Source organism: Phoxinus phoxinus, assembly GCF_949152265.1.
Source record: "Phoxinus phoxinus genome assembly, chromosome: 20".
Lineage (NCBI taxonomy): Eukaryota > Metazoa > Chordata > Actinopteri > Cypriniformes > Leuciscidae > Phoxinus > Phoxinus phoxinus.
The window spans coordinates 5,655,675-5,674,757 of record NC_136895.1 but is presented as its reverse complement, the minus strand read 5'-3'; the positions used below and the strand labels follow the sequence as shown (position 1 = coordinate 5,674,757).

At 36.5% G+C, this 19,083-nt stretch overlaps 1 protein-coding gene and 1 long non-coding RNA gene across 2 annotated transcripts in view; one reads left to right on the top strand and one right to left on the bottom strand.

Annotated features, from left to right (window-relative positions):
- Positions 1-2,050: 2,050 nt before the first annotated feature.
- dnajc19 (DnaJ (Hsp40) homolog, subfamily C, member 19) lies at positions 2,051-5,616 on the bottom strand. Its single transcript, XM_079594111.1, has 6 exons — positions 5,409-5,616; positions 4,884-4,935; positions 4,710-4,780; positions 4,553-4,632; positions 2,274-2,344; positions 2,051-2,182 (listed from the first exon to the last, which is right to left on the bottom strand). Exons 1-6 carry the CDS (start codon positions 5,409-5,411, stop codon positions 2,112-2,114), a joined length of 348 nt encoding a protein of 115 aa, XP_079450237.1. The 5' UTR covers positions 5,412-5,616; the 3' UTR covers positions 2,051-2,111.
- The window catches only part of LOC306988913, a 25,749-nt gene continuing 12,260 nt past the window's right edge, over positions 5,595-19,083 (top strand). The window contains exons 1-2 of the long non-coding RNA XR_013795525.1: positions 5,595-5,633; positions 9,998-10,080. This is a non-coding gene — a long non-coding RNA (uncharacterized lncRNA). The remainder of the gene's footprint in view (positions 5,634-9,997; positions 10,081-19,083) is intronic.

Sequence of the window (19,083 nt, the reverse complement as noted above, 5' to 3'; positions counted from 1 at the left end):
ATTCATTTAAAAGAAATGGTTCATAAGAGTCATTGGCTCACGAATCGGACTTCACTGATTCAATTAAAAGAAATGGTTCATAAGAGTCATTGGCTCATGAATCGGACTGCACTGATTAATTTAAAAGAAATGGTTCATAAGAGTCATTGGCTCACGAATCGGACTGCACTGATTAATTTAAAATAAATGGTTCATAAGAGTCATTGGCTCACGAATCGGACTGCACTGATTAATTTAAAATAAATGGTTCATAAGAGTCATTGGCTCACGAATCGGACAACACTGATTCATTTAAAAGAAATGGTTCATAAGAGTCATTGGCTCACGAATCGGACTTCACTGATTCAATTAAAAGAAATGGTTCATAAGAGTCATTGGCTCACGAATCGGACTTCACTGATTAATTTAATAGAAATGGTTCATAAGAGTCATTGGCTCATGAATCGGACTACACTGGTTAATTTAGAAGAAATGGTTCATAAGAGTCATTGGCTCACGAATCGGACTACACTGATTAATTTAAAAGAAATGGTTCATAAGAGTCATTGGCTCACGAATCGGACTACACTGATTAATTTAAAAGAAATGGTTCATAAGAGTCATTGGCTCACGAATCGGACTTCACTGATTCATTTAAAAGAAATGGTTCATAAGAGTCATTGGCTCACGAATCGGACTTCACTGATTAATTTAATAGAAATGGTTCATAAGAGTCTTTGGCTCATGAATCGGACTACACTGGTTAATTTAGAAGAAATGGTTCATAAGAGTCATTGGCTCATGAATCGGACTGCACTGATTAATTTAAAAGAAATGGTTCATAAGAGTCATTGGCTCACGAATCGGACTGCACTGATTAATTTAAAAGAAATGGTTCATAAGAGTCATTGGCTCACGAATCGGACTGCACTGATTAATTTAAAAGAAATGGTTCATAAGAGTCTTTGGCTCATGAATCGGACTACACTGGTTAATTTAGAAGAAATGGTTCATAAGAGTCATTGGCTCATGAATCGGACTACACTTATTAATTTAGAAGAAATGGTTCATAAGAGTCATTGGCTCACGAATCGGACTACACTGGTTAATTTAAAATAAATGGTTCATAAGAGTCATTGGCTCATGAATCGGACTACACTGATTAATTTAAAATAAATGGTTCATAAGAGTCATTGGCTCATGAATCGGACTACACTGATTAATTTAAAAGAAATGGTTCATAAGAGTCATTGGCTCATGAATCGGACTACACTGGTTCACTTAAAAGAAATGGTTCATAAGAGTCATTGGCTCACGAATCGGACTACATTGATTAATTTAAAAGAAATGGTTCATAAGAGTCATTGGCTCATGAATCGGACTACACTGATTAATTTAAAAGAAATGGTTCATAAGAGTCATTGGCTCATGAATCGGACTACACTGATTAATTTAAAAGAAATGGTTCATAAGAGTCATTGGCTCATGAATCGGACTACACTGATTAATTTAAAAGAAATGGTTCATAAGAGTCATTGGCTCATGAATCGGACTACACTGATTAATTTAAAAGAAATGGTTCATAAGAGTCATTGGCTCATGAATCGGACTACACTGATTAATTTAAAAGAAATGGTTCATAAGAGTCATTGGCTCATGAATCGGACTTCACTGGTTAATTTAAAAGAAATGGTTCATAAGAGTCATTGGCTCACGAATCGGACTACACTTGTTATGTTGTACAGTATTGTATAGATTGTTGATTTGCTCATTGAACTTGAGAACAAAAGATGGTGAAATGACCCTTTGACGGTTCACACTGATGAAAGTGGCCCACATAGGAACTGAATTCAGATTAAATGTGCTTTCCCAACAGGTTCAAGCTGGTCACATGGCTTCACTGCGTTGACCAACAGAAAGTAGCTTGGTGTGAGCCGTGCTTCATACGTCAAACACACATGACCCATTAACTGAATTCAGATTAAATGTGATCTTGCCGTTCACATTGTCCTAAACAAAAGGGAATAAATGTGATGTGGGTCCACATTCGGCTCAAAAAGGAGATCAGATGGAGATGACAACATGATTTTTAATGATAATTCAAGTGGCTCGTTCAAACATTCAATGAAGACCTAGTTTTTTGTTTGTCCATCAAGTAAATCTTTAGCCTCGTTGATCTTTGTGGCCAGATACGGGGATCCACCTGCCGAAGAAACAACACGACCGCTCAGAGGAGTTCAAACACTGAGAGCTTTGAGATTTTATGATATATGAATCCCTAGAGGAAGTCTCACCTCGGTCAGGATGGTTTAAAATCATCAGTTTTCTGTGTGCCTGTGTGATCTTGGTTTTGTTAGCGGTGGGACTAAAGGAAAGAGAATGAAAACCTTAAGAAATGCACATTTCTTAAAATGATTTGAAGTACAAGTATTAACATCCATCAGGTTTATGGCTCAGAAAGCAGATTAAAAGCCCGTTCACACAAAGGATGAGAAGTTTAAAGTTTAAGTAATCATTCTAGTTCTCGGAGTCCACGCCACAACTATAACGATAATGACACAGAGACAATTTCGTTGGAATCACTTTAAAGGGGCTATGTGTAGTTTTCAGCGGCATCTAGTGGTGATGTTTCAGATTGCAACCAATACGTTTACAAGCGAGTGCTTTTATTATTATGTGGAGTTTGTGTTGCTCGTTTCTTAGTATTAGCAGACTTCATGTCATAAAGTTGCAGTGTCGTCGCTGTTGAGTGCGAAGTCAGTAGACGAGGCGAGAGGCGAGAGGCTCACGAGCGCATGCAGGTCTCAGTCACGTCACTGGATTTCACGGCAAATCCGACCGGGAGCCTTCACATAGAAATAGGAATACTTGCTTTCAGAGGTAATAGCAAAACCGGCCAAGTGGATCATTTTATTGTGAGATAAAAAAATGTTGGGGGTTTTTGGAGGGTACCACAGAAACCGAAAATCCTCGGGCCAGCAGCATGTGTCCAAATATCAATCTTAAAGGTGGGGTATGTGATTTGCAAAACGGCAGGCAGATTTAGAAAATACACAACTCAAATGGTCCTACCTTCTTTCCTTTGACTCCACCCATTCAAAGAACATGGACATGGATGGGGGGAGGGGGGGATGGTACGACCGATTGATTGACGCACTTACTGTCCAATGATTCTAGCTGGTCTTGGAAATGATTGGCTGGAGTTTTTTGAGTCCTGCCCGTTCCACAGATGATTAAATTGCTTAAAGGGTTAGTTCACCCAAAAATGAAAATAATGTCATTAATGACTCACCCTCATGTCGTTCTAAGCCCGTAAGACCTCCGTTCATCTTCGGAACACAGTTTAAGATATTTTAGATTTAGTCCGAGAGCATTCTGTCCCTCCATTGAAGCTGTATATACGGTATACTGTCCATGTCCATAAAGGTAATATAAACATCATCACAGTAGTCCATGTGACATCAGTGGGTTAGTTAGAAGTTTTTGAAGCATCGAAAATACTTTTTGGTCCAAAAATAACACAAAATAAGACTTTATTCAGCATTGTATTCTCTCCCGGGTCTGTTGTCCATCCTTCACAGTTACGCTGATGGCGTAAGACGCTGATGACGTGTTATCTGGTGCGCCCGAGCTTCATTTATAGACTGAGGGAAACGCACGCTGTAAAAGTGTCTCATCCGCGACATGCACATTTACGCACCATTAAAAAAATGATATCCACGCAAACAATGTAGAATAGCTTGAATATAGCGTGCGTCTCCCTCAGACTGTAAACGAAGCTCGGGCGCACCAGATAACACGTCATCAGCGTCTTACGTCAGCAGCACCACTGCGGAGTCCTGAACGCAGATTCACAACAGACCCGGGAGAGAATACAATGCTGAATAAAGTCTTATTTTGTCTTATTTTTGGACCAAAAAGTATTTTCGATGCTTCAAAAACTTCTAACTAACCCACTGATGTCACATGGACTACTGTGATGATGTTTATATTACCTTTATGGACATGGACAGTATACTGTACAGCTTCAATGGAGGGACAGAATGCTCTCGGACTAAATCTAAAATATCTTAAACTGTGTTCCGAAGATGAACGGAGGTCTTACGGGCTTAGAACGACATGAGGGTGAGTCATTAATGACATTATTTTCATTTTTGGGTGAACTAACCCTTTAATTTTTATTTCAGTGCTTCTAACTCAGTAAGTGGGTTAGGAATAGGATTTTAAGTGATTTTGAAAAAATGGCCAAAAAAGAGAATTACATACCCCACCTTTAACCGTTCAATTTCATCAGAAACAATCTGAAAACAGGGCTTTACGTGTAAAATACCGAACTTGTCCTTTAAACTAAATTTTTATATTATATTTTTAGTTATTTTATTTGAAGTAGCAATTTTTTTACGGTTTTAGTAACCTATAATAATAACCATGGTCTTAATATTTAAATATTTTTCTTATTTTGGTGTAAATACGGGCTATATCTAAACTTAAAACAAGCAATTGTAGTATATAATATGACATTTTGCTCGTTAATAATGAATATGATTTACTGATTTATGAAAACACAGGCTACCTGACTCCAAGAATAAGGGAAGCTTCTCTCTTGTTCATCTTTGGTTCAAACCCGCCTCTGTAGTATCCGCTACCAAAAGCCTGTCACACATACACAATATGCATGAGTTTACAGAGATAAAGTATGGATGGATCATAACGTGAGAAATATAACTTGCAGATTTGGATGCTTCCAGAGCTTGTTTCACTTGCGGCTCCATATGTTTCATGGCTTGCATCGCATAGCGACCTGTGAAAGTGTGGCGAATAGGAAACAATCAGGCTTAATTAATGCACAGATGGAAATGTATGATGTTCATGTGTGAATTGATCATATTTCGCTGGAGTCGTACCTGCAAACCCGGCTGCTGCCAGGGTAATGCCCACGGCCACCATGGTACTGGCCTAAAACACACACAACAATAACCCTTGATTGAGCAATTTGCATTAATTGAGAGGCAATTTGCATTATTCAGTGCAATAACCACACATCAGACCCGTCAATCATAAAACATCCCTTATATACAGATTATTTCTCATCCACTACATTGATTACATGCATCATAATCATATCTCACCAGTTTACAGTATCAGACAATGTTACACCAGATATGGTTATCCAACCAGACTGCAAAAATGTAATGTTTTACATATAGCATATTAAATAACCATAGAAGAAAAGAAAATGCAGGTCGTGAATGTAATTCTATCTCACATAACTATAAACATGAATGATTTGCTCAAGCCAGTAACAGCACTGAATGTCACTATCAGTTAGCAATGCGCTAATGCTACCTTTCTTTTTCTATTAAATTACTTGATAAACGCTCCAGAATTACGCCAGACGCCAGGGTTAAAGTGAAGGAGGAGATACTTGCCATTTTCTCTGCTAAGACCCTGTGTTGTGATCGTCTTTAATTATAACTTTAATCATAACTAAATGCTAAAATGTCAGGCTCATGTGTTGTTGTTATGGGGACTTCTGAACTTCAGACAGCGACCTGCCGCAAAACAAGCCAGTATGTCGCAACGCGCGAACCTGCGTCGTAAAACGTCAGTGGCAAAGGCAAGTGAGCTGAGATGCTTGGTGCAGAAATGTGAAGGTAACCATAATATAAACTAAATTATAACTACTTAAAGGTATTTATTAATGACAAGCTGAGATTATTTCCGTATCTGTCCACTTGAAAACGAAAACAAAGTCTGTTTGTATAATATATCATATACTAAATATAGTAGCCTATAATTTATAAATAGCCTACAGACTTTCCATGAGCTAAATGAGGGAAAATATACACAGACGAAAGTTATCCATATCAGCAGGAGCACTACTTTACAAAGGACTACTTTATGAGCGAGTCTCATATTTCACTGGTCATGTTTCACCCAAAATAAATCTGAAGGCACAAGACTCAAATATGCATTGTGTTATAATATAGCCTACTGTTATGCAACACACACACACACACACACACACACACACACACACACACACACACACACACACACACACACACACACACACACACACACACACACACACACACACACACACACACACACACACACTTTTTCAAATTGCTTACACACAATTTCTGAAACTATGGCTCCATTTCTTGAAACTCTACACACAAAACGCACACACACAACATTCAAAACATCAGACATCTCTTGCAAAATCAAACACTAATAAAGTATACACTAATAAAACTATTTACAGTCGCTAGCACACATTTCTCAATACTTAGGTCACTTTATCAAAACTCTTCACACAGTTCTCCTAACCAACTTTATGCTAGTGTGTTTGTGTGTGTGTGTGTGTGTGTGTGTGTGTGTGTGTGTGTGTGTGTGTGTGTGTGTGTGTGTGTGTGTGTGTGTGTGTATATACATATATATTTACACAATAAACAGAAAAAAAAAAAAAAAAATTATTTCTCAAAACACTGAGTTTTGATTTCTAAGTGATCAATTTCTGTATAAGTGTTTTCACACACGATCATTGGGTGTCGGTCATCAGTGAATGAGTGTTTCCCAAATGAAGGAAAAGAGCTGTTAGTTTTGAGTGATGTGTGTAATGTAGAGAACTGTGTTACAAGCATAGACGGTATATAAGAGGTTAAAAGCTTGTTTTGCAATAGCAATAGTGTGGAGCGTATCATGTGCAGTTTTGCAGACATGACTGAATGCTTCCCCGAGTGAGCCTGAAGTTCCACTTTTAGTGTCCAAGCAATTTGAAAAAACTGTAATATATTCATATACATCAATAAAAACTATAAATAATGCTAGAGCGAATTTGTTCTGATTTACGTTTTGAAAATCTTTAAATTACAGTAATTATAGTAAATTTAGTAGTGAAATATAATATAGACATGACTGACTATTACACAGTGTCGAGAATGAAATGAAAAATATTGACAATAATCGGAATAAGAAGAAAACATGTTTTCATTAACGAACAAAAAGTAAAATAAATTACTTTTTAATTACATTGCGATAATTAATAATCTGAGGGAGAAATCTGCTTATGTTAGTCATGAAAATAATAAATGTCTTAATGGGAAAAAACATATTTAATGGACCTAAATAGTCTTATTTTCTTTATGTAAAATATACATAATGCATTTACATAAAGTCATAAATATGACATAAAAGTAAATTGTTTTATCTCGTAACTTGGACTTTTTATGCCGTAAGTTTTTCATGTCATAATCAAGACTTTTGTCATAATTATGACTTTTTAGCTCATAAATTCGACTTATCTCATAATTGACTTTTATCATAATTTTGACTTTTTTTTATAATTATGACTCACAATATTGATGTTTATCTCATATTTATGACTTAGTATCTCGTAATTTCAACTTTTTTATTATGACTCAAGTATCTTACAAATTAGACTTTTTATATCTTAATTATGACACAATTTTGAGGTTTATCTCACAATTATAACTCACAATTTTGGCTTTTTATCTGAATTATGACTCACAGTTTTGGCTTTTTATCTTACAATTATGACTCACAATTTGTGAATTTTTATCTCATTATTATAACACGCAATATTGGCTTTTTATCTTACAATTATGACTTAGTATGCCATAATTCAGAATTTTATCTCATAATTATGACAAATTGTGTCATAATTTTTACTTTTCACATTATTACTCACAATTTTTAATCTTTTTCTCACTAGTCACAATTATGACTCACAATTTTGACAATTTAAACAATTATAACTTAGTTTGCCATAATTTTGACCTTTCATGTCATAATTATGACAAAATTTGGATGTTCATCTCACAATTATGACTTAGTATGCCTTAATTAGGCTTTTTATCTCATAATTATGCTAAGTGTCATAACTTTGACTTTTCATCTCATAATTATGACTTTGCTACACAATCTAATTATCTTATCTCATAATTCTGACTAACATTTTTTGTTTATCTCATAATTATGACTTTGCTACACAATCAAAAATTGTATCTCATGATTATGACTCACAATGTTGACGTTTATCACATAATTATGACTTTGCTACACGTTCCAATTATTTCATCTCACAATTTTGATGTTCATCTCATAATTATGACTCACAATTTTGACATTTATCTCACAGTTATGACTTAGTATGCCTTTATACTTTTTATCTCATAATTATGCTAAGTGTCATAACTTTGACTTTTCATCTCATAATTATGACTTTGCTACACAATCTAATTATCTTATCTCATAATTATGACTAAAAAAATGGTTTATCTCATAGTTTTGACTTTGCTACACAATCAAAAATTGTATCTCATAATTCTTACTCACAATTTTGACGTTTATCTCATAATTATGACTTTGCTACACAATCAAACAATTGTATCTAATAATTCTGACTCACAATTTTGACGTTTATCTCATAATTACGATTTTACTACACAATCAAATTATTTAATCTCATAATTCTGACTCACAAATTTGACGTTTATCTCATAATTATGACTTTGCTACACAATCTAATTATTTCATCTCACAATTCTGACTCACAATTTTGACGTTTATCTCATAATTATGACTTTGCTACACAATCAAAAATTGTATCTAATAATTCTGACTCACAATTTTGATGTTTATCTCATAATTATGACTTTGCTAGACAATCAAATGATTTAATCTCATAATTCTGACTCACAATTTTGACGTTTATCTCACAATTATGACTTTGCTACACAATCAAATGATTTAATCTCATAATTCTGACTCACAATTTTGACGTTTATCTCATAATTATGACTTTGCTACACAATCAAATGATATAATCTCATAATTCTGACTCACAATTTTGACGTTTATCTCATAATTATGACTTTGCTAGACAATCAAAAATTGTATCTCATAATTCTGACTCACAATTTTGACGTTTATCTCATAATTATCACTTTGCTAGACAATCAAAAATTGTATTTCATAATTCTGACTCACAATGTTGACGTTTATCTCATAATTATGACTTTGCTACACAATCAAATTAATTTATCTCATAATTCGGACTCACAATTTTGACGTTTATCTCATAATTATGACTTTGCTATACGATCAAATGATATGATCTCATAATTGACTCACAATTTTGTCTTTTTAACTAATAAACCATGCCTTATGTGGCAGAAATGGTCTTCAGTAGATAACGCATCTATATGATAGATACCACAACTATATCCACAGGTTTGAAGATCATACAATATCATCTTAATTTGTTCTTGGATCTGATCAACTTTGGCTAAAGTTTCCCCGGGCTGATGGGAAACACAAGGCTCTTCCTGTTGGGATGGATTTCACTGCAGAAACACAATGAACGGTTGAAGGTCCTAATTATTACCCCCCCCCCCCCCCCCATCATTTGCATAATTACAGCGTTTTTTCACCGGCAAAAGACAGTATAGAAATTGTAAATTGTAGTGGACGGGGCCGCAGTCAGCGAAAGTCACATCTAATGACAAACCCGTCCCCGGCACGCCGTCTGGAGCCTCAATAGCATCGCAGAAGCCACAAAAATGAGAGTTTTGCCCCCAAATCATATGGAATTACAGTGTGCTGCGTCTCCACACACACAAAAGCCCAGAGGAAGCACAGATTTCTGTTGGTTTTATTAAACCAACCAAGCAATTTAATTCTTTTGTTCAGGAGAGTTCTACTTCATTGATTAACAAAAGCAGGGATATAATTTTTTTCAGCCTTTTTTCAAAAGCCTGAAATGTCAAGCCTTTTAAAGCAGATTATTCTGCCCGTGTGCAGTGAATGCAGCCCGAGTAACCTTTTGTCTACAATTAAATATTCCAGCATAAATATAAAAGAAAATCAGAGATGGGGAAGATTGACTCAGGAGAGATTGGCGAGGTAGATCCTCACACTGATAGTGCAAACAGCTTGCTTCTAATTAAATATGCCAGCGAGTCTCAAAGCATTCGCTTCTCTGCCGCAGAGAGAGAGAAGCTGCTGAGAACGAGAGGAAGAAGAGTATCGCCCCATCTCTCCGGCCGCAGGCTTCCTCTGGGCATCGCCAAGGTATTTGGGGATTTTTTTGTTGTTGTCGTTGTTTGTTTGGATAATTATTTGCTTTAATAGCAAAGGCTATTCCTGGCGGGAGCCTCTTGAATGGAGTCGAAATGAAAAGTTCCTGGCTTGTTTATGATACGCACTTTGATAATTGGGCTTGACAATGTGACTTCAGGGACGTGAGATGTTTATTTGCCATTTGCTCAAGTCTCTTGCTGTGCGTGAGAAGTTTTTCCATTTTTTTTAAGAGCTCGCTGTTTACATGCATGTTGACTCGTGGAGATTTATTTAACCCCTAAAATCACAGTTATTCGCTGAATTGAGAATTTCAATGATTTTATTCATTTTGGAGTAAAGTTAGGTTTAGTTTAAGCATATTTTAGCCTGTATTATAAGACACAAAGGGTTAGAATGGTCGTTTTTGGTGCACAGTTATGAATATTTATTTATCAACATTATTATGCAACAAGATTTCAGTTTTTGCAAGGAATCCAAGAGACTAAACTTTTCCCATCTGACCTGAAGGGTTATGTTATTGCTCAACTCTTCATATGTTTTCAGATGCTTTGCATTCATTAATAATTATTATTTATTAGATTTCCTTACTTATTTTTTTATTTTGTGTTATTAAATAATGAAATATTGTTCTGATGCCCTATTTAGCAAGATCCTAAATGTTACAAATTTATTTAATGCACAATTAAAAATTTTATTTACATTATTACGCAGTGATAAAAATTAAAAGTTTAAAAATAAAAAATACATGGAAACTAGAGTTAAATAGGTCACAAAGCTATACATATTATAACTATAATATATGATTATGATTATCTACAAGTATGAAACTACAGTTGATTTACTGGTAACACTTTAAAATAAGGTTTATTAATTAACATGAACTAAGATTGAACAATACTTCTTCAGCGTTTATTAATCTTAGTTAATATTAATTTCAACATTTACTAATACGTTATTAAAATCAAATGTTGTGTTTGTTAACATTAGTTAATGCACTGTGAACTAACATGAACAAACAATGAACAGCTGTATTTTTATTAACTAACATTAACAAATATTAATAATTGTTATTAATCAATTACATTGTTAGTTCATATTAGTTATTAACTAATGTTAACCTTATTGCAAAGTGTTGCCGATTTACTTAAACATATTGGTTGCGTCTTTGAAATTTAAGTTGTAAAGTTGTAATAAATCTTCATATTTACATAAATAACTGATGAAAAACACACAAAAACTGCAAATTTGAGAAAAGCTTCAGCTAAAGGTCTGATTCGTAGGCCATTACTTTTAAAACCAGATTTGACTGTTAACACACACGTCTCAGTCTGCATGCGTGGGCATTATGGATTTGGAGAGTCTCTCTGTACTCCAGGTCGCACACGTCAGTCTCACATTATGCTGGATTTACTTACAGAAATAAGACTGCCACGTGTGCAGAAAGGAAACAAGAAATATTGGACTCAGACTGGCAGATTTCCCCGCAGCAGCGTGATGTGCTTCAGTAATCCCGTTATCACCATTAAGTGCTTTTATTGGAAGCTGGCAGGGAAAATTACTTGACACATTATATGTAAATATATTTAAGGTCACCCTATCACTTAGTTTAATTTGATATTAGAAGTGCAGCTTTTTAATCTTAGGAGACAAAAATGACTTGAGATTTCAGTGCAGTATCAAAATTCATATATTTATACAGTTTCTGGATATCATTCCCATGTTAAATCATGCACATTTATTTCCTGATAAATATATGCTTTTGTGTTAAACAAACTTAGATAGCCAGTGTGTCAGCATATACGCATTCATCAAATAATATTACATATATTATATTTTCATCATATGGTCATTAGGTCATAAAGACTTTTATTCAGGTTTTTTTTTTTTTTTTTTTTTAGGCATGGGAATTTATTTTATAATTGAGATATACGCTTTTGTGTTAAACAAACTTCATATCAGACTTGTAAGATAGCCAGTGTGTCAGCAGATACGCATTCATCAAATAATTTCACATATCTGTTTTTATCACGTGGCCAGTGAGTGTGAGCGAACTGTAGTGTACAAAGACTTTTATTCAGTTTTTACATTTTTAGGCGTGGGAACCACCAGATCCCCACAATATTATATTATCCCATATTGCCATTTTAAACACTTTGCAATATTGCAATAAAATATATTGCAATAATATATTGTGATTTCAACTACCGATGTGCCCAACGGAAAAGTTTGTCCACGTATGTTTTTATCTAATACGATAAAGTTCTCAGTCTTCATATCCATCTCCTTTGTGCCTTCCTTCTTCAATATTTTCCTTCCTTGAATTGAAGACATGTTTTTTAAATAGAAATTACAGCTGTCAGATAACAATATTTTCACATTTCAATGTTTGCACACTTTTACAATACATTTGTGACACTGGCCTGGACCACTAAAGCAGTCACATGGTTAAATTTTTTCAAATTGAGATGTATATATAATCAGAAAGCTGAATAAATAAGCTTTCCATTGATGTGTGGTTTGTTAGATGTATATTTGGTCGAGATACAATTATTGAAAATCTGGAATCTGAGGGAGCAAAATAATCGAAACATTAAAAAAATCTCCTTTAAAGTTGTGCATTTATGTTCACGATTGTGCTGCATTCTCTCACAAAAATACATGGTTTATATATTTACGGTAGGAAATTTACAAAATATCTTTATGAAACATGATCTTCACTTAATATCCTAATGATTTTTGGCATAAAAGAAAAATCAATAATTTTGACCCATACGCTGTATAGTTGGCTTTTGCCACAGATATACCCGTGCGACTCCAGACTGGTTTTGTGATCCAGAGTCACATGTTGTTTTAAGCTGTTTTACAAAGAACAATCTTAATAATCCTTTAAATATAATTTCTTTTAAGTATCATTTCTTGAGATTTTGAGGCTGGCTTGCCAAAAATCAGCGTAATAATCTTAAATTAAAATGTTTGCACACAACTGTCATATAGCCTAATGATATGTAAACGTACAACAAAGAGATAGAATATGAAAGTACACCGGTTTTGAAACTCGATACTGATGATGTTATGGAAACGGAACTGTTGCTATGGTAACCTCCACTGGCAACAGTAGCATCTGTTTGATGTCAGGTAAAAATACACACTCTGAATATGTAGAATACATTTATTTTTTTTATTTTTTTGTGTAGAATTAAAACTCTCAAACTGTAATTTTGACTTCTTTTGGGTACTCTGCAATTCACACAGTGATATTGTCGTCAAGTTAGTGGGACATTTATAAATCTATTTCGCATAGTACTTTTGCGTAGCATCCTTTACGTCAGTCTAAAGGTGCGATCACTTTAGTAAAATTTTGCCAAACTTTTGAAGGCCCATTATCTATGGTCAATAGTGTAGCAATGCATGAAACAGTTCATAAATGTTTCACGCTTATTAAAATCGTATTGAATTTCACGCGCGAAAATTCACAAAACAACGGTAAATGGGTCGGGACCTTAATGGGGGTGTTCATAAAGGTGAACAGAGGAGTTATGTTCAAAAACAACATAACACATAAACTAGCGTTTCTCATATAAACATTCACAATGCACATACTTATCCATATGCAAATATATTGTCCTGCCCCCAGATTAATCTAATTGGTCCATTACTTTGACATTACTTTGACATTGTTGCACTCCTCTGAAATCGTTGAAATAGTTTTCAAACTGATCCACTCCTTCCACACCCTTAAACAGCATTATGCGTCCCACATTCAGAGCTTCCTCTAGCTTGTAAGTGCCTCAAAGCGGTCCTGCATTCATGCTACAACACGTATCGGCGATGACGCATCAGAACAGCTGCCTCTCAAAACGTTTGTGGCTCGTATGATTTGAAATGAATCCAAATCGAAATTCCTGCCAACAACATTTGACCTTTTCCCATTCAGCTTATCAAAAGCTCATGCAAATGGGGACGAAGGCAAAAGTCTGTAATTACAGGAATTAAATTTGCCGCATCTGCTCTGCACAGCGTTTGCCACCGTGACCGTCTGTAAGTGGACGTCTTACAGGTGGCCTATTGAATCAGTCGTCCATTCAGCCATCTCGACCAGGACGAGCCGCGTGGATGTTTGGCTCACTGAGAGATCTCCTTCTGAGGCTGCTGTACACTTATACAAGTGATTTCAAGTTACACAAATCCTCATATTGTCAGTGTCAAGTCAAGTCATCTTCATTTATATAGCGCTTTTAACAATGTAGATTGTTTCAAAGCGGCTTTACAGAGATAAACGTATAATTTAAGGTAACAGATTGTTTTGGCTTTATAGCGGTTCTTGAATAATGTTATTTTCCAGCTAAAGTTAGTTTTGATTGATTCACTTCCGTCGCAACGATCATTAGTTATTAAATTAGAAACCGCTAAGACAACACCGTTCTCTATACATAGACTTTAAACCTGTGAGAAACGCTGATGGCGCTCACGTGCGCATCAATAATTAATTATAGTTATGTGTGTTTGAATACATGTGCGCAGGTTTGTAATTGCCTACAAACCAAGCCTTAACAAACTACTTGTCTGGCCTTAAACATTTTTATACAGAATTTTATCACTACGGGGGAGATACGCAAATTTCCCTAATGCTTTATCTGTAGAGTGGTACAGGGATCCTCCATAGGGAGAGGCTAGTTGGCACTTCAGCACTGCGTTGTCATCGGGTCCAGGCGAAGGTCCTTCCTCAGATCTGGATCCGGCCTGGATCCGGCAGGCTGCGGGAAAACCTCGGGATAAACAAAGACACTAAAATTAGCGTAGATGCCATTCTTCTTATGATGTAACGAGTACATCAGGATTTAAGGGAAGTGTTCCCGGTTCCGGCTGACCTAATCTATGCAGCCTAACATTGAGTTTTAGAAGTTTATAATGTATTATGTGAATGCTAGATCAAAGAGATCTGTCTTTAATCTAGCTTTTTAGTGTGAAGGAAGCTACCTTGTAACTTGAGCTTTCCAAGTCACAAGCCATTCAAGATTTGTTTAATTTGTCTAGCTGCCATTAGGGCTGCAACTAACGACTATTTTAATAGTCACCGACTATTGAAACGATTAGTCGACTAATCGAACAATTATTAAATATTTCTAAAATTTAGCATGAGATTGCTTTAATTCTGTGGAAAATGATAGTAAACACAAGAAAGAAGGGGGTAATTCAATTAAAAATTCATATTTTATTGAACTTTGCTGCTGATAGGCCGATTCATACTAAAAGTAAATAAAAATGCCCTGTCTAAAACCAATTAGGCATAGTGCTCGGTCAGTATAGACATAAATGCATAAATAAAGAAACTCTATCATTTTTATAAAGGACAGGCACATTTGTTTTATAAGAAAAAATAAATTAAAATCAAGTAAACATTTTCTTCCTGTAAACCAGGGGCAGGCACATTAGCAGCAATAAAACAGTAAACAAAAATATTAAGTGCATTTTGTGAGATCCATTCAGTGGTCAATCTGTTGCAAAATAACTTTACAACTCGTCTCAACATTATGAAATCTAACGGTTTTAAAATAAGCTTTCAGAGTCGATCTTGCTGGGTTTGACAGTGTGGGAAAACGCCCCTCATTTTCGCTCCACCAGCTGACAGGGTCTTCTTTTTTGGCTATTGGTGGCTCTGTGAAGAACATCTGAACTTCCCTTCTCACCATTTGGATTTTTTTGTCCTCCTGGGTTTCCTCCTCTTCCTCACTCAGACTGTCAGTGTCAGACTGAAGCAGGTTATCCAGCGCTGACTTTCCCCCTGGGATATGACCCCTCTTCTTCTGCTGTAGCTCCTCAGGGTCATCATGTAGCCCAGTCTTGGCCTTCGCTTCTTTGATAGCAAGAACTTCAACTGTACTTTGCACCTGCCTTGTGCCATCTTCAGGTGAGATAAACTTCAGCTTTCTATATCTTAGGGCCAATGGCAGCTGCAAGAACAAGTGGGTTGTCTCTCTCTGCAGACACAGTGTTAAGATTCTCCCATCTCTTACTTATTCCTTTTCCTGCAATGGCTTGAAAGGCTTTTCCTGAGCTTGTCTCAAACTGGGTTTGCTGTATGGACCGTTGCAGCCCTTTGACCAGCTGTGGAAGACATGAAGCAGTAGCATACTCCTGCCCACTGAGGAAAACGGTAGCACATTCAAAAGGCCCTAACCCTTGCACCAGCTCCTCAAGTAGTACCCACTGCTCTGGTTTCAGGTCAAAGTAGTGCTTGCCTCTTGGTGTTACCTCAGGGTCTGAGAGAGTTGCAGTGACTGGCCAGCGCTGCTCCAGGAGTCTTGCTACCCTGTAATAGGTACTACTCCATCGCGTACTGACGTCCTGGATCAGCTTGTGCTGTGGCGTTCATTTGCTGCTGCTTCTTCTTCAGTTTTGAATTTGCCAGCTCACTTCTCCTAAAGTGCTCAACTAGGTTTCTTGCAGCACCAGTAGCTTTGTTGATGCTGGGCTCTTTGAGGGCACTGTTGACGATAAGTTGGAGGGTGTGGCCAGCACAGCGGACTGAAGACCAACTGTGTTTTTCTTCCAGGAGTCGAGCTGCCGCCACCATGTTAGACCCGTTATCATGTACTATTGCTTTAATTTTGCTAGGCAAGATGTCAAATTTCTCGATCACCTCTTCCATCCATATCATGATGTTCGCAGCAGTATGCCTCTCCTCCAGGGGTAGAGTGGCAAGGTTCAAAGTCTTCATTTGCCAGTCTTTGGTGATGAAATGACACAAAACTCCAAGATATGCCTCTGTAGCACAGCTGGTCCAAACATCACACGTCAGTGTGATGGAGCTGTTTACATCTTTTAGGAAAATATTTAACATGCAAACACCTACATGTCAACAGAAACTATTCAACATACAAGATTTACATTTTTAATAATTGCAGCTACTATGATTTTACCAAAACGAAGTTATGTATTTCAGCTATTTTAATATATATATATATATATATATATATATATATATATATATAGATATAGATATATTTATATATAAAATTGCTTTTAAATTAAATTTGTGATTTGTTTTGTGTATGAAATATGTCTGACTGTGTGTGCATTCTAAACAATTACCTTCAGAAACGTTGTACTGTATTTCTGCTTCATCAAGTGGGTGAAATGGGTTCTGGATGGCAGGATGTAGTCTGGATTGAACTGGGCTATCATTTGTTGAAACCCAGCACCATCGACCATGGAGAGCGGCCTCATATCATAGATCAGCATCTGCAATACTGACTCAGTGAGGGCATTCGCCTGTTGTGGGGTGCACGTCTGCTTCTTTTGCAGAAAGGGGTCCATGGTGGCTCTCTTCTTCAGACTGCATGCATTTAATTTAAAATACTTTTGTCAGGCACAGTCGGCATAACGTTAAAACGTTAAAGCGAAAATACGCTTATAAAATGTACAATGTACATCCAAAACAAAACGTATTGGCTTCCATGTTATTTAAATCTTACCGAGGCGAGTCAAACTCCGTTTCATTCAACTGTGCGACGTGCTTTCTCTTAAAATGTTCGTGCATCACCGAGGTGCTGCCGTGATATGCAAGGACTGCTTTGCAAACCATGCAGGTAATCTTTTTATTCGCCGTATTCAGGCTAAAATACTCCCAAACTTTAGATGTTTTGGTACGCGCAGCTGCTGCGTTGGACGCCGCCATTTCTGTATGTTATCGCTCAGCAGAGAAGCTAATGCGCATGTGCAACTCTCGGCAGAGATTGTAATGAAGAGAGATGCCTCATTCGGTCGGAAAAAACATGTCTGGCGACAACTTCGACAATTAAATTCATTGTCGACTATTCCTATTATCGATTTTTGTCGACAACGCCCTAGCTGCAATTGAGAAAAAGTAGTAGCTCCAGTACTAGCTGTTACATTCATGCCACTTAACGAGGGAATGTAGATTCCCCAAGTAATAGGCCACTCATAATGTGTCAAGTTACAAACTGTTCATCTTCAATCTTCAATCGGCCTGTATTTCGGTCTTTCGGCGCAGGCCACAAAAACTTTGCCAGGTTTTTCGGTCCCTGGCCAGACTCATCCAGTCTCTGCCGATGTCTTTTCTATACGAGTCCCGCCATCGGGTTGCGGGGCGGCCGAGTGGTCTTTTAATATCTAGTGGAAGCCATTCGGAACACAAACTGTTCATAAAGTGATTAATTAGTCAAACTGTTGTTTAAAAAAGCAGTTAGCTATGCTATTAGCTGCTAACAAAAAGTCACTAGCTCCATTGAAGCTATGAGGCAATATCGATTAGCTAACCAATTCACTACAGTGAACAAGATTTGTTTGATTATTATTAGTTCCCACATGTGCAATACATCAAAACCACTGATGTAGCACTTGGATGCGCTACGCTACTAGTTGGAAAAAGTAGTTTTATAAGTATAGTAAGTATTGCGATTATAGTACAATCGCAACTTAGAGCGCATATTATTTTCACATTGCTGAAATTTCGTGGACTAAAAAAGGGCAATTGTCAGGAGTGTACAGTCACTTTTAGACCAAGCATCTTTCTGTTGGTCAACACGGCGAATTTGTGTGACCAACTTGAACCCATGGTGAAATCTGCGCCGGGAAATCTTTCGCTCTGACTTGAAATTCCTTCACTTGAATTCCAATTCCGGATTTGCACAAGTACAAAGGAGTGCAGGTGAACTTTATGATGTTTTGCTTCATCTAGTTTGTTCAGATTTTTGGACGAGACAGACAGTTTATTGATGCATGAATACAAAACTTTGACAGAAGAGAAATAAGAAGGGAAATCTGATTGTACATTTCTGTATAGTTTGCGGTCACGTTTTTCCTTCACTTCACGTGGCCTCATACTGTCTGAAAAACTACTGTAACTGTGTGTTCACACACAAGTGGTCATTCATTTTCAATGTGAGCTGGCGGCGAGCTCTGGGGAGGGCGTTGCGTCGCGTCTTGGACGGTGAGAGCGTCGAAGAGAGGTTAACCTTATGGTAATGAGCT